Source organism: Bombina bombina, chromosome 1 (assembly GCF_027579735.1).
Source record: "Bombina bombina isolate aBomBom1 chromosome 1, aBomBom1.pri, whole genome shotgun sequence".
Lineage (NCBI taxonomy): Eukaryota > Metazoa > Chordata > Amphibia > Anura > Bombinatoridae > Bombina > Bombina bombina.
In genome coordinates this window covers 66073748-66089927 of record NC_069499.1, presented here as the reverse complement: position 1 = coordinate 66089927, position 16180 = coordinate 66073748, and the positions used below count along the sequence as shown (strand labels likewise).

Sequence of the window (16180 nt, the reverse complement as noted above, 5' to 3'; positions counted from 1 at the left end):
AGATTCATCTCTTACCTCCCTTTTCAGATCGACGATATACTCTTATATTTACCATTTCCTCTACTGATTCTCGTTTCAGTACTGGTTTGGCTTTCTACAAACATGTAGATGAGTGTCCTGGGGTAAGTAAGTCTTATTTTCTGTGACACTCTAAGCTATGGTTGGGCACTTTATTTATAAAGTTCTAAATATATGTATTCAAACATTTATTTGCCTTGACTCAGAATGTTCAACTTTCCTTATTTCCAGACAGTCAGTTTCATATTTGGGATTATGCTTTAAATTATCATATTTTTTCTTACCTCAAAAATTTGACTTTTTTCCCTGTGGGCTGTTAGGCTCGCGGGGGCTGAAAATGCTTCATTTTATTGCGTCATTCTTGGCGCGGACTTTTTTGGCGCAAAAATTCTTTTCCGTTTCCGGCGTCATACGTGTCGCCGGAAGTTGCGTCATTTTTGACGTTATTTTGCGCCAAAAATGTCGGCGTTCCGGATGTGGCGTCATTTTTGGCGCCAAAAGCATTTAGGCGCCAAATAATGTGGGCGTCTTATTTGGCGCCAAAAAATATGGGCGTCGCTTTTGTCTCCACATTATTTCAGTCTCATTTTTCATTTGCTTCTGGTTGCTAGAAGCTTGATGTTTGGCATTTTTTTCCCATTCCTGAAACTGTCTTATAAGGAATTTGATCTATTTTGCTTTATATGTTGTTTTTTCTCTTACATATTGCAAGATGTCTCACGTTGCATCTGAGCCAGAAGATACTACAGGAAAACCACTGCCTGCTGGATCTACCAAAGCTAAGTGTATCTGCTGTAAACTTTTGGTAGCTATTCCTCCAGCTGTTGTTTGTAATAATTGTCATGACAAACTTGTTAAAGCAGATAATATTTCCTTTAGTGATGTACCATTGCCTGTTGCAGTTCCCTCAACATCTAAGGTGCAGAATGTTCCTGATAACATAAGAGATTTTGTTTCTGAATCCATAAAGAAGGCTTTGTCTGTTATTTCTCCTTCTAGTAAACGTAAAAAGTCTTTTAAATCTTCTCTCTCTACAGATGAATTTTTAAATGAACACCATCATTCTGATTCTTTGGACTCTTCTGGTTCAGAGGATTCTGTCTCAGAGATTGATGCTGATAAATCTTCATATTTATTTAAGATGGAATTTATTCGCTCTTTACTTAAAGAAGTACTAATTGCTTTAGAAATAGAGGATTCTAGTCCTCTTGATACTAATTCTATACGTTTGGATAAGGTTTTTAAAGCTCCTGCGGTTATTCCAGAAGTCTTTCCTGTTCCTAATGCTATTTCTGCAGTAATTGCTAAGGAATGGGATAAATTGGGTAATTCATTTACTCCTTCTAAACGTTTTAAGCAATTATATCCTGTTCCGCCTGACAGGTTAGAATTTTGGGACAAAATCCCTAAAGTTGATGGGGCTATTTCTACCCTTGCTAAACGTACTACCATTCCTACGTCAGATGGTACCTCGTTTAAAGATCCTTTAGATAGAAAAATTGAATCTTTTCTAAGAAAAGCTTATCTATGTTCAGGTAATCTTCTTAGACCTGCTATATCATTGGCTGATGTTGCTGCAGCTTCAACTTTTTGGTTGGAAACTCTAGCGCAACAAGTAACAAATCGTGATTCTCATGATATTATTATTCTTCTCCAGCATGCTAATAATTTCATCTGTGATGCCATTTTTGATATTATTAGAGTTGATGTTAGATTTATGTCTCTGGCTATCTTAGCCAGAAGAGCTTTATGGCTTAAGACTTGGAATGCTGATATGGCTTCTAAATCAACTCTACTTTCCATTTCTTTCCAGGGAAACAAATTATTTGGTTCTCAGTTGGATTCTATTATTTCAACTGTTACTGGTGGGAAAGGAACTTTTTTACCACAGGATAAAAAGTCTAAAGGTAAAAACAGGGCTAACAATCGTTTTCGTCCCTTTCGTTTCAACAAAGAACAAAAGCCTGATCCTTCGTCCTCAGGAGCAGTTTCAGTTTGGAAACCATCTCCAGTCTGGAATAAATCCAAGCCTGCTAGAAAGGCAAAGCCTGCTTCTAAGTTCACATGAAGGTACGGCCCTCATTCCAGTTCAGCTGGTAGGGGGCAGGTTACGTTTTTTCAAAGAAATTTGGATCAATTCTGTTCACAATCTTTGGATTCAGAACATTGTTTCAGAAGGGTACAGAATTGGTTTCAAGATGAGACCTCCTGCAAAGAGATTTTTTCTTTCCCATGTCCCAGTAAATCCAGTGAAAGCTCAAGCATTTCTGAATTGTGTTTCAGATCTAGAGTTGGCTGGAGTAATTATGCCAGTTCCAGTTCCGGAACAGGGGATGGGGTTTTATTCAAATCTCTTCATTGTACCAAAGAAGGAGAATTCCTTCAGACCAGTTCTGGATCTAAAATTATTGAATCGTTATGTAAGGATACCAACGTTCAAGATGGTAACTGTAAGGACTATATTGCCTTTTGTTCAGCAAGGGAATTATATGTCCACAATAGATTTACAGGATGCATATCTGCATATTCCAATTCATCCAGATCATTATCAGTTCCTGAGATTCTCTTTTCTAGACAAGCATTACCAATTTGTGGCTCTACCGTTTGGCCTTGCTACAGCTCCAAGAATTTTCACAAAGATTCTCGGTGCCCTTCTGTCTGTAATCAGAGAACAGGGTATTGTGGTATTTCCTTATTTGGACGATATCTTGGTACTTGCTCCGTCTTTACATTTAGCAGAGTCTCATACGAATCGACTTGTGTTGTTTCTTCAAGATCATGGTTGGAGGATCAATTTACCAAAAAGTTCTTTGATTCCTCAAACAAGGGTAACCTTTCTGGGTTTCCAGATAGATTCAGTGTCCATGACTTTGTCTTTAACAGACAAGAGACGTCTAAAATTGATTACAGCCTGTCGAAACCTTCAGTCTCAATCATTCCCTTCGGTAGCCTTATGCATGGAAATTCTAGGTCTTATGACTGCTGCATCGGACGCGATCCCCTTTGCTCGTTTTCACATGCGACCTCTTCAGCTCTGTATGCTGAACCAATGGTGCAGGGATTACACGAAGATATATCAATTAATATCTTTAAAACCGATTGTTCGGCACTCTCTAACGTGGTGGACAGATCACCATCATTTAATTCAGGGGGCTTCTTTTGTTCTTCCGACCTGGACTGTAATTTCAACAGATGCAAGTCTCACAGGTTGGGGAGCTGTGTGGGGATCTCTGACGGCACAAGGAGTTTGGGAATCTCAGGAGGTGAGATTACCGATCAATATCTTGGAACTCCGTGCAGTTTTCAGAGCTCTTCAGTTTTGGCCTCTTCTGAAGAGAGAATCGTTCATTTGTTTTCAGACAGACAATGTCACAACTGTGGCATACATCAATCATCAAGGAGGGACTCACAGTCCTCTGGCTATGAAAGAAGTATCTCGAATTTTGGTTTGGGCGGAATCCAGCTCCTGTCTAATCTCTGCGGTTCATATCCCAGGTGTAGACAATTGGGAAGCGGATTATCTCAGTCGCCAAACGTTGCATCCGGGCGAATGGTCTCTTCACCCAGAGGTATTTCTTCAGATTGTTCAATTGTGGGGGCTTCCAGAGATAGATCTGATGGCCTCTCATCTAAACAAGAAACTTCCCAGGTATCTGTCCAGATCCCGGGATCCTCAGGCGGAGGCAGTGGATGCATTATCACTTCCTTGGAAGTATCATCCTGCCTATATCTTTCCGCCTCTAGTTCTTCTTCCAAGAGTAATCTCCAAGATTCTGAGGGAATGCTCGTTTGTTCTGCTAATAGCTCCGGCATGGCCTCACAGGTTTTGGTATGCGGATCTTGTCCGGATGGCATCTTGCCAGCCATGGACTCTTCCGTTAAGACCAGACCTTCTGTCACAAGGTCCTTTTTTCCATCCGGATCTGAAATCCTTAAATTTAAAGGTATGGAGATTGAACGCTTGATTCTTGGTCATAGAGGTTTCTCTGACTCCGTGATTAATACTATGTTACAGGCTCGTAAATCTGTATCTCGAGAGATATATTATAGAGTCTGGAAGACTTATATTTCTTGGTGTCTTTCTCATCATTTTTCTTGGCATTCTTTTAGAATACCGAGAATTTTACAGTTTCTTCAGGATGGTTTAGATAAGGGTTTGTCCGCAAGTTCTTTGAAAGGACAAATCTCCGCTCTTTCTGTTCTTTTTCACAGAAAGATTGCTATTCTTCCTGATATTCATTGTTTTGTACAAGCTTTGGTTCGTATAAAACCTGTCATTAAGTCAATTTCTCCTCCTTGGAGTTTGAATTTGGTTCTGGGAGCTCTTCAAGCTCCTCCGTTTGAACCTATGCATTCATTGGACATTAAATTACTTTCTTGGAAAGTTTTGTTCCTTTTGGCCATCTCTTCTGCTAGAAGAGTTTCTGAATTATCTGCTCTTTCGTGTGAGTCTCCTTTTCTGATTTTTCATCAGGATAAGGCGGTGTTGCGAACTTCTTTTGAATTTTTACCTAAAGTTGTGAATTCCAACAACATTAGTAGAGAAATTGTGGTTCCTTCATTATGTCCTAATCCTAAGAATTCTAAGGAGAAATCATTGCATTCTTTGGATGTTGTTAGAGCTTTGAAATATTATGTTGAAGCTACGAAATCTTTCCGTAAGACTTCTAGTCTATTTGTTATCTTTTCCGGTTCTAGGAAAGGCCAGAAAGCTTCTGCCATTTCTTTGGCATCTTGGTTGAAATCTTTAATTCATCTTGCCTATGTTGAGTCGGGTAAAATTCCGCCTCAAAGAATTACAGCTCATTCTACTAGGTCAGTATCTACTTCCTGGGCGTTTAGGAATGAAGCTTCGGTTGACCAGATCTGCAAAGCAGCAACTTGGTCCTCTTTGCATACTTTTACTAAATTCTACCATTTTGATGTATTTTCTTCTTCTGAAGCAGTTTTTGGTAGAAAAGTTCTTCAGGCAGCGGTTTCAGTTTGAATCTTCTGCTTATGTTTTTTGTTAAACTTTATTTTGGGTGTGGATTATTTTCAGCAGGAATTGGCTGTCTTTATTTTATCCCTCCCTCTCTAGTGACTCTTGTGTGGAAAGATCCACATCTTGGGTAGTCATTATCCCATACGTCACTAGCTCATGGACTCTTGTTAATTACATGAAAGAAAACATAATTTATGTAAGAACTTACCTGATAAATTCATTTCTTTCATATTAACAAGAGTCCATGAGGCCCACCCTTTTTTGTGGTGGTTATGATTTTTTTGTATAAAGCACAATTATTCCAATTCCTTATTTTATATGCTTCGCACTTTTTTTCTTATCACCCCACTTCTTGGCTATTCGTTAAACTGATTTGTGGGTGTGGTGAGGGGTGTATTTATAGGCATTTTAAGGTTTGGGAAACTTTGCCCCTCCTGGTAGGAATGTATATCCCATACGTCACTAGCTCATGGACTCTTGTTAATATGAAAGAAATGAATTTATCAGGTAAGTTCTTACATAAATTATGTTATTTATTATGCAGTAAGCAAAATATTACAGAATATAAAGACTATGGTTAGTAATCTCATTTACAGTTGTATAAATCAGTTGTTCATTACAAATCCTTATACATACAGAGTATTTACTAAATTATATGCTTGCATATACCTGTGTGCTTCCACGGGAGTAGTATAAAAAAATACTTTAATGAAAAAGTAAAATCACTGCATACAGGCAAGACACAAGACAAGGGGGTATGAGGGTAATGGCCTGAGGTGTTTCACACCAATAGGCTACAGAGAAAAGGGACACCCTTATATAGGGCAAGCCATTAACCCCTCCCTTATCAAACTGAATAGATCAATTTAAAACAACACTTGAAGTATAAAACAAACATTAGGATCAGTTAAGAGTGTAACCTAACTCATTTATATGAAAATACCTATTATTGAATACAACTACATTATATCACGATATGTAAATGCATCCAATTTCCAGGACAAATATTACAACTTAACAGATAATTTAGCAGTCTATGAAAAAAAGATAAAACAAAATCAGTAGTATATTTTTTGGACAATATATTATGTATAATATATTTAAATGTTAAATGGAAATGTGCAAAGAGAGAGAGAGACAAACTAAACCACCTACTGGGACAAACTAGTCAAATATAAAATAGTTAATATCACACTCCTTGTTCATCCCATTAGGTTGACGTGAATAGAGTTTCAGGATCCAAAACAACTTTCTTATCCAGTATTCTAAACCTATTGCCACCTCTGGGAGTAGTGGCTATGTCTGATTTGCACAGACATCTGCAATATGCAGAAAGTGGTAAGAGCTGAATCTTTACAACAGTTCTTTACAACTCTGACATGTTCACCAAACCTAGTCCTGACTTCACATGAGGTTTTACCCATGTATTGGCAATTACAAATATTGCAAGTCAAGAGATAACTTGCAAATTTGGTTTTACAATTGGCATAAAATGTTATATTGTGTTGAACATTATCAATCACAAGTACCCAGGCACGTTGACCTAATGGGATGAACAAGGAGTGTGATATTAACTATTTTATAGATGACTTGTTTGTCCCACTGGGTGTTTTAGTTTGTCTATCTCTCCTTGCACATTTCCATTTAATATTATACATAATATATTGTCCAAAAAATATACTACTGGTTTTGTTTTTTTATTTATCTTTTCATAGACTGCTTAATTATCTGTTAAATGATAAGAAAAAAAGACTTTCAGCCATACGGGTTGTATTAAAATTCAATTACCTACAGCCATTGGTTAGAATTTACACACCTACTTCTAGGTCACACTTGGATTGGCTCATTACTCGTGAAACTTCTCCACACAGTAATATACATTCTACTACAGCGAATCAATTGCAGAACATAATACACTGGGATACACTAGCTTTTCTTATAGACTGTTGGGACAAACGCGCTTAATACATGTGAGTGTATACCACAGAAGCTGTCAATATACGTAGTTTGAAGGGTCAACATACTGGTGGTTATGCTGACACCGGAACATGCTCTAAACAATATGCAGCTACCGGGTGTCAGTCTTCCACCTTGCACAATTTGATTGGTTAGTACTTTAAAAATATCGAATTGGATTACCAAACATAACAAACTGCATCTTGAAGATAATGTGTAGGCTATTGAAAGGCTAGATCAAACATATATAATAAGGACCTCCAGTTAAAAAAGGTAAAACCATTATAAGGTACATTTGTTCAAGTGTGTTACTGATATACAGAGGGTTTTTTAATCCTATTACATTTTTAACTTTATTTTACTATGTATATATATTTGGAGTGAAGAATCTTGTGTCACAGATTTATATGCAAACAATTGTCATTTGTGCAATGTTATTGTGTGTTTGATAGGATAAAATATGTTGCTATATTGATGCATTGTAGAACTAATTACAGCAACACCTGTTGAAAAGGATGTTACCTGGGTGTAGCCTGCAACTTCACTGGCTAAGGGTTACATAAATAAGAGACTTCAGTCACATATCAGTATTACCTGCCTGAGGAAACAGCGTGGTTAGCGCTGAGAAACGTGTAGCGTGTTTTACTGATAGATTTTATCTATTTGTTTGTGAAATTGTTTTTATATTTTTAATATTAAACTCTTCTTTGAAAACTGAAGTCTCCACTCCATCATTTGATCACTATAAGAATTTGGAACAGCAAACAATCCTGGCTATTATGTGCGCTGGGCCACTATAATATACCCAGCATGCTACAATTGCACTTTAGTGTGCTTTACACTTTGTGAGTATCCATCTGTTGGGAACAGTTAGTGGGTTATATACTACTAACTCATCTGCACTAGGAGTCGCCCTCTGTATTTTTTCCATTTTCCAGATTAATTATCTGTTAAGTTGTAATATTTGTTCTGGAAATTGGATGTATTTACATATGATATAATGTAGTTGCATTCCATATTAGGTATCATATAATGAGTTGGGTTACACTCTTAACCAACAACTGATCCTAATGTTTGTTTTATACTTCAAATGTTGTTGTTTTAATTGATCTATTCAGTTTGATAAGGAAGGGGTTAATGCCTTGCCCTATATAAGGGTGTCCCTTTTCTCTGTAGCCTATGATTAAGCACCACTAGAGGGTGTGAAACGCGTCAGGCCGTTGCACTCATACCCCCTTGTCTTGTGTCTTGCCTGTATGCTGTGATTTTACTTTTTCATTAAAGTATTTGTTTATTCTACTACTGTGGAAGCAGTGCCTGCATTTTTTCTGTTTTGTATACCTAGGTAGGTGTCTTAAGAACTCCACGGCAGGAAATGGTGCTGCCATCTAGTGCTCTTGCAAAGGATAACATTGTAGCAAACTGCTGCCATATAGTGTTCCAGACACATGCACGCTCCTGAGCTTTATGTTCCTACTTTTCAACAAGATACTAAGAGAATGAAGAAAATCGGATATTAGAAGTAGATTAAAAAGTTGTTTAAAATGGCAGGCTCTGTCTAAATCATGAGAGAAAAATGTGCATCATGTCCCCTTTTTAATGACCTTTTTTTAACGGTCGGAACACCTGGCTGTGATTTACATTTGTATTCATTAATAGTATTGCACTATACCCCTGCTGTCAGTACTATCACATAATGTCTTCTGTATCTTTTGCTAAGACTAAATCTGTTGGTGACCTATTTGGATGATAAGGACAACCTGGTTAAAGCCAGGCCTATTGAAGGCCACAAACAGGAAGCTGTTATTAAAAAAACTCATTCTATACAATTTCATTAGGACAAGATGTAAGGAAGTTGCACTCAGTGTATGAATCGGCTGCATCTTGTGCAGTGATGGTGCTTCCATGAGGTTTTGTCTTTAGTTTACAGTGCATAGTCTGCCCTCTAGTGTTCGTTTAAATTAAAACAGCATTAATGATTTTTAATAATTTTTTTTACTTAAGTGCAGCTTTTTGTTAAGCATAAAAACATATTTTTGTTTAAATTTATTTTTTTCCCCAAATATATTTGCTTTTATTTCTTAGAAAATGTTTCTGCCTGTGAACAAACCAGTTTTCTTGTCACACTAGAAGAAAAGTATAAAACAAATGCTGCTGTGTCTCAAATTAAACCATTTTATCTAAGGTCAGGGCATAGAAGCCTTTTATCGTGACATTTTTGCAATGATTAACAATGAGTTGCATGTAAATAACAGAATAATATGTAGTGTTGTAATTGAAGTGCAACACAATGTTTTTTGTGTCAGTTTGCACCCTCTAATTTGCGATCATGACACACAGTACCTTTTCTGAATGGGCACACTGTCTGGCTGATTTTACTGACAGCCAAATAAAATGTAAGTTAAATTAGTTCATTTGTTGCACAAATTATCAATACATCGGTTAAATTATGCTATAAATGTTGTACTGTTAAAATAATGCAGATATTACTCTGCCTCCAGCCAGCTACTTCACAAGGCTGCCCAGCTGGTGTAAAATGTTCTGTTGAAAACACTGCAATAATTTGTTTTGCATTTAAGGTCCCAACTTTCTTTTTCTGACCATTTAAAATATTATTTTGAACCCTTGGTATTTAAATGTCACTTTACTGTCATTGTTAGTGATTGTATTTGTGGTGTTGAGACAAATGTTTTAATTTTTTTTTCTTTTCTTAATTTCTGCGCAGATGTTGCAAAGACCGCTCAGGAGAGAGAGAACCTTGGGATGCTTGTGTGGTCACCAAACCAAAATCTGTCTGAAGCTAAATGTAAGTATCGGTTTTAATGTCCAATATATGTTTATAATCCCTTTCCTTATAGCGTATCACTTGTACTTTTTCTTTTGGAACTCTTATACTTCACATACTTGCTGGCATCTGTTCTTTTTCTACCTATTTGTGGTTAAAGGGACATTAAACACTAAATACTAGATAAAATGATGCATTCAAAGAAAAGATTAGTCTGAGAATAGCATGAATGAAAATCGGCGCCACCGGGGAGACAAGCCGGATTTACCGCACGGCTTCTGGCTAAAAGGGGAAAATGTCACCTCTTAGCAAATCGGCGATCTGCTGTGGTCTGCTTTAGCAGCTCAGAGCACCGATCACTTAAAACAACTAAAGGAACTCTAGGGTTGACTTTCACTTTAAGTAACTAGTGAGATTGGAGCTGTCATTTTATGTTAGACAAACCTCTTTTCTCCTGTTAAGTGTGGTCAGTCCACGGGTCATCATTACTTCTGGGATATTAACTCCTCCCCAACAGGAAGTGCAAGAGGATTCACCCAGCAGAGCTGCTATATAGCTCCTCCCCTCTACGTCACCCCCAGTCATTCTCTTGCACCCAACGAATAGATAGGATGTGTGAGAGGACTGTGGTGATTATACTTGGTTTCATACCTTCAATCAAAAGTTTATTTTATAATAGCACCGGAGTGTGTTATTCCTTCTCTGGTAGAATTTGAAGAAGAATCTACCTGAGTTTTTTCTATGATTTTAGCCGGAGTAGTTAAGATCATATTGCTGTTTCTCGGCCATCTGAGGAGAGGTAAACTTCATATCAGGGGACAGCGGGCAGATTAATCTGCAAAGAGGTATGTAGCAGCTTATTATTTTCTGACAATGGAATTGATGAGAAAATTCTGCCATACCGATATAATGTAAACTCAGCCTTAAATGCAGTAGCAGCAACTGGTATCAGGCTGTCATGTATGTATATTTTACACTTCAGTATTCTGGGGAATGGCACTTCACTGGAATTATACTGTATGCATAAAACTTTAGCCTAATTTGCAGGGACTAGCAACAGGCTTTTTAATAACACTCAATTTATTAATGTTAAACGTTTTTTGCTGGCATGTAAAATCGTTTAATTTTCTGAGGTACTGGGTGAAAAAATGTTTTGGGCACTTTTTTTCCACTTGGCAGTCGTTTTATTTAATTTATGACAGTTTACTGATCTCTCTCACTGTTATGTGTGAGGGGGAGGGGCCTTTTTGGCGCTTTTGCTACGCATCAAAAAATTCAGTCAGAAGTTTGTCTTCCCTGCATGATCCGGTTCATCTCTACAGAACTCAGGGGTCTTCAAAACTTGTTTTGAGGGAGGTAATCACTCACAGCAGAGCTGTGAGATTGTAGTTGACTGTGATAAAAAACGTTTATTTCTGTTTTTTTTTTCCTGCTATCAGGGTTAGTTATCCTTTGCTAATGGGAGCAATCCTTTGTTAAAATTGTGTTTTTTACAAAGATTTGATGCTATAACTTTTCAGTTTATTAATTTTCAACTGTCATAACTTTTTCTGTGCTTCTTATAGGCACAGTACGTTTTCATATTATAGTAAATTACTTGAAAAGTATTTCCAAGTTGCTAGTTTATTTGCTAGTGTGTTAAACATGTCTGATTCAGAGGAAGATATCTGTGCTATATGTGCTAAAGCCAAAGTGGAGCCCAATAGAAATTTATGTACTAACTGTATTGATGCTACTTTAAATAAAAGTCAATCTGTACAAATTGAACATATTTCACCAAACAACGAGGGGAGAGTTATGCCGACTAACTCGCCTCACGTGTCAGTACCTGCATCTCCCGCTCGGGAGGTGCGTGATATTGTAGCGCCGAGTACATCTGGGCGGCCATTACAAATCACATTACAGGATATGGCTACTGTTATGACTGAAGTTTTGGCTAAATTACCAGAACTAAGAGGTAAGCGTGATCACTCTGGGGTGAGAACAGAGTGCGCTGATAATATTAGGGCCATGTCAGACACTGCGTCACAATTTGCAGAACATGAGGACGGAGAGCTTCATTCTGCGGGTGACGGTTCTGATCCAAACAAACTGGATTCAGATATTTCAAATTTTAAATTTAAGCTGGAAAACCTCTGTGTATTACTAGGGGAGGTGTTAGCGGCTCTGAATGATTGTAACACAGTTGCAATACCAGAGAAAATGTGTAGGTTGGATAAATATTTTGCGGTACCGGCGAGTACTGACGTTTTTCCTATACCTAAGAGACTTACTGAAATTGTTACTAAGGAGTGAGATAGACCCGGTGTGCCGTTCTCACCCCCTCCGATATTTAGAAAGATGTTTCCAATAGCGCCACCACACGGGACTTATGGCAAACGGTCCCTAAGGTGGAGGGAGCAGTTTCTACTTTAGCTAAGCGTACCACTATCCCGGTGGAGGATAGCTGTGCCTTTTCAGATCCAATGGATAAAAAGTTAGAGGGTTACCTTAAGAAAATGTTTGTTCAACAAGGTTTTATATTGCAACCTCTTGCATGCATTGCGCCTGTCACGGCTGCAGCAGCATTTTGGTTTGAGTCTCTGGAAGAGACACTTGAATCAGCTCCATTAGATGAGATTACACACAAGCTTAAAGCCCTTAAGTTAGCTAACTCATTTATTTCAGATGCCGTAGTACATTTAACTAAACTTACGGCTAAGAATTCCGGATTCGCCATTCAGGCACGCAGAGCACTGTGGCTAAAATCCTGGTCAGCTGACGTTACTTCTAAATCTAAATTGCTTAATATACCTTTCAAGGGACAGACCTTATTCGGGCCCGGGTTGAAAGAAATTATCGCTGACATTACAGGAGGTAAAGGCCATGCCCTGCCTCAAGACAGAGCCAAACCTAAGGCTAGACAGTCTAATTTTCGTTCCTTTCGTAATTTCAAAGCAGGAGCAGCATCAACTTCCTCTGCACCAAAACAGGAAGGAGCTGTTGCTCGCTACAGACAAGGCTGGAGACCTAACCAGTCCTGGAACAAGGGCAAGCAGGCCAGGAAACCTGCTGCTGCCCCTAAGACAGCATGAATCGAGGGCCCCCGATCCGGGAACGGATCTAGTGGGGGGCAGACTTTCTCTCTTCGCCCAGGCTTGGGCAAGAGATGTCCAGGATCCCTGGGCGTTAGAGATCATATCTCAGGGATACCTTCTGGACTTCAAATTCTCTCCCCCAAGAGGGAGATTTCATCTGTCAAGGTTGTCAACAAACCAAATAAAGAAAGAGGCGTTTCTACGCTGCGTACAAGATCTTTTATTAATGGGAGTGATCCATCTGGTTCCGCGGTCGGAACAAGGACAAGGGTTTTACTCAAATCTGTTTGTGGTTCCCAAAAAAGAGGGAACTTTCAGGCCAATCTTGGATTTAAAGATCCTAAACAAATTCCTAAGAGTTCCATCGTTCAAAATGGAAACTATTCGGACAATTTTACCCATGATCCAAAAGGGTCAGTACATGACCACAGTGCATTTAAAGGATGCTTACCTTCACATACCGATTCACAAAGATCATTACCGGTATCTAAGGTTTGCCTTTCTAGACAGGCATTACCAGTTTGTAGCTCTTCCATTCGGATTGGCTACGGTCTCGACAGAACGCCAAGCTTCCTCGTTACGGGTCCAGATCCAGGGATCCGGGAGCGGTTCTGATAGATGCTTTGACAGCACCTTGGACCTTCGGGATGGCTTATGTGTTTCCACCCTTCCCGATGCTTCCTCGATTGATTGCCAGAATCAAACAGGAGGAGCATCAGTGATTCTAATAGCGCCTGCATGGCCACGCAGGACTTGGTATGCAGATCTAGTGGACATGTCATCCTGTCCACCTTGGTCGCTACCTCTGAAACAGGACCTTCTGATCCAGGGTCCCTTCAAACATCAAAATCTAATTTCTCTGAAGCTGACTGCTTGGAAACTGAACGCTTGATTTTATCAAAACGTGGTTTTCTGAGTCAGTTATTGATACCTTAATACAGGCTAGGAAGCCTGTTACCAGAAAGATTTACCATAAGATATGGCGCAAATACTTATATTGGTGCGAATCCAAGAGTTACTCATGGAGTAAGGTTAGGATTCCGAGGATATTGTCTTTTCTACAAGAAGGTTTAGAAAAGGGTTTATCCGCTAGTTCCTTAAAGGGACAGATTTCAGCTCTGTCCATTCTTTTACACAAACGTCTGTCAGAAGTTCCGGACGTTCAAGCTTTTTGTCAGGCTTTAGCTAGGATCAAGCCTGTGTTTAAAACTGTTGCTCCACCATGGAGTTTGAACTTAGTTCTTAATGTTTTACAGGGGGTTCCGTTTGAACCCCTTCATTCCATTGATATCAAGTTGTTATCTTGGAAAGTTCTGTTCTTAATGGCGATTTCCTCGGCTCGAAGAGTCTCTGAGTTATCTGCCTTACATTGTGATTCTCCTTATCTGATTTTTCATTCAGACAAGGTAGTTCTGCGTACTAAACCTGGGTTCCTACCTAAGGTGGTCACTAACAGGAATATCAATCAAGAGATTGTGGTTCCATCTTTGTGTCCTAATCCTTCTTCGAAGAAGGAACGTCTGCTACACAATCTAGATGTAGTCCGTGCCCTGAAATTTTATCTACAGGCAACTAAGGATTTTCGACAAACGTCTTCCCTGTTTGTCGTTTATTCTGGTCAGAGGAGAGGTCAAAAAGCTTCGGCTACCTCTCTCTCCTTTTGGCTTCGTAGCATAATACGGTTAGCCTATGAGACTGCTGGACAGCAGCCTCCTGAAAGAATTACAGCACATTCTACTAGAGCTGTGGCTTCCACTTGGGCCTTTAAGAATGAGGCTTCTGTTGAACAGATTTGCAAGGCTGCAACTTGGTCTTCTCTTCATACTTTTTCCAAATTTTTCAAATTTGACACTTTTGCTTCTTCGGAGGCTGTTTTTGGGAGAAAGGTTCTTCAGGCAGTGGTTCCTTCCGTATAAAGAGCCTGCCTGTCCCTCCCGTCATCCGTGTACTTTAGCTTTGGTATTGGTATCCCAGAAGTAATGATGACCCGTGGACTGACCACACTTAACAGGAGAAAACAAAATTTATGCTTACCTGATAAATTCCTTTCTCCTGTAGTGTGGTTAGTCCACGGCCCGCCCTGTTTTTTATGGCAGGTAAAAAATTTTTTGAATTATACTCCAGTCACCACTGCACCCTTTGGCTTCTCCTTTCTCGTTGGTCCTTGGTCGAATGACTGGGGATGACGTAGAGGGGAGGAGCTATATAGCAGCTCTGCTGGGTGAATCCTCTTGCACTTCCTGTTGGGGAGGAGTTAATATCCCAGAAGTAATGATGACCCGTGGACTGACCACACTACAGGAGAAAGGAATTTATCAGGTAAGCATAAATTTTGTTTTATTTGGTACTTAGGTTTTGCTTGTGCTATTTGTTGGGTAACTTTATTTACAGATAGGGTTGCACCGATACCATTTTTTTTTAAGACAAAGTACAAGTATTGTTACTTTTCCATCTTAATGGGAGGAGAGTCCACTGCTTCATCCATTACTTGTGGGAATTAAGAACCTGGCCACCAGGAGGAGGCAAAGACACCCCAGCCAAATGCTTAAATACCTCCCCCAGTCATTCTCTGCCAATCCTGTGACGAAAGGCAAAGAAGTGTCGGAAGATTCTGAGTAGTCTCTCTTATGGAGGGTAGTACTCTTCGCAATGGGACTGGAGTTTTAAGTAGTCCTGTCAGCGTCTCAGTGAGAGCATGGGTGAAAGTTTGAGTCCAGAGATGCAGGGAGAGTCTTTCTGCGAAACAATCCCAACTCAGATTAACAGCTCCATAAGCAATTGCCTTTGAGTTTCGCTGCCTGCTTTCTGCTCTCAAGTCCGTGTCAGGAGCAATGCTACTAACCTGTCACACTTGAAAGGCCGTGTTCCTGTTCCACGGTATAGATTCTAGTAAGATTGTTTATTTTTTTATACATGTATGATAACGCTAGAAGACAGGGTCACAGTGTGACTCCTTTAATCTGTATAGAATCAAGGGTTAATATCTCCTGAGGGGGATTATTGAACAGGGGGGAATAATCTTATGTTTGTTTGATTTTATGCTGCTTTATGTGTGAGATGTTATGGGATTATAGGCTGTTATGGAATATACAGGTTTCACTCTGAGAGCCATGCAGCTTACAAGCTTGGCTTGCTTTTTCTCATCATAGGGATGGTCCGGCATTGTGCACCATATGATTCTTTCCTGATCGGGTGTCTATCAGAGAGGAGTCCTAACTCTTTGTACTGTCTGGGTGATGGGAGGTGGTGAGTGCCACAGCCATTTGGATATAAAGGTGCAGTTTTTTTGAATAAAATGTTTTATTTCTGTAAAATAGAAGAGAGGGGCGCCTCATGTTTAGAATCACCAAATCAAAAAAG

At 39.2% G+C, this 16180-nt stretch overlaps 1 protein-coding gene across 1 annotated transcript in view; it reads left to right on the top strand.

Moving 5' to 3' along the window:
- The window catches only part of RCOR1 (REST corepressor 1), a 334186-nt gene that overhangs the window by 81341 nt on the left and 236665 nt on the right, over positions 1 to 16180 (top strand). The window contains exon 3 of the mRNA XM_053697429.1: positions 9684 to 9764. Coding sequence (XP_053553404.1) covers positions 9684 to 9764 — 81 coding nt within the window. The remainder of the gene's footprint in view (positions 1 to 9683; positions 9765 to 16180) is intronic.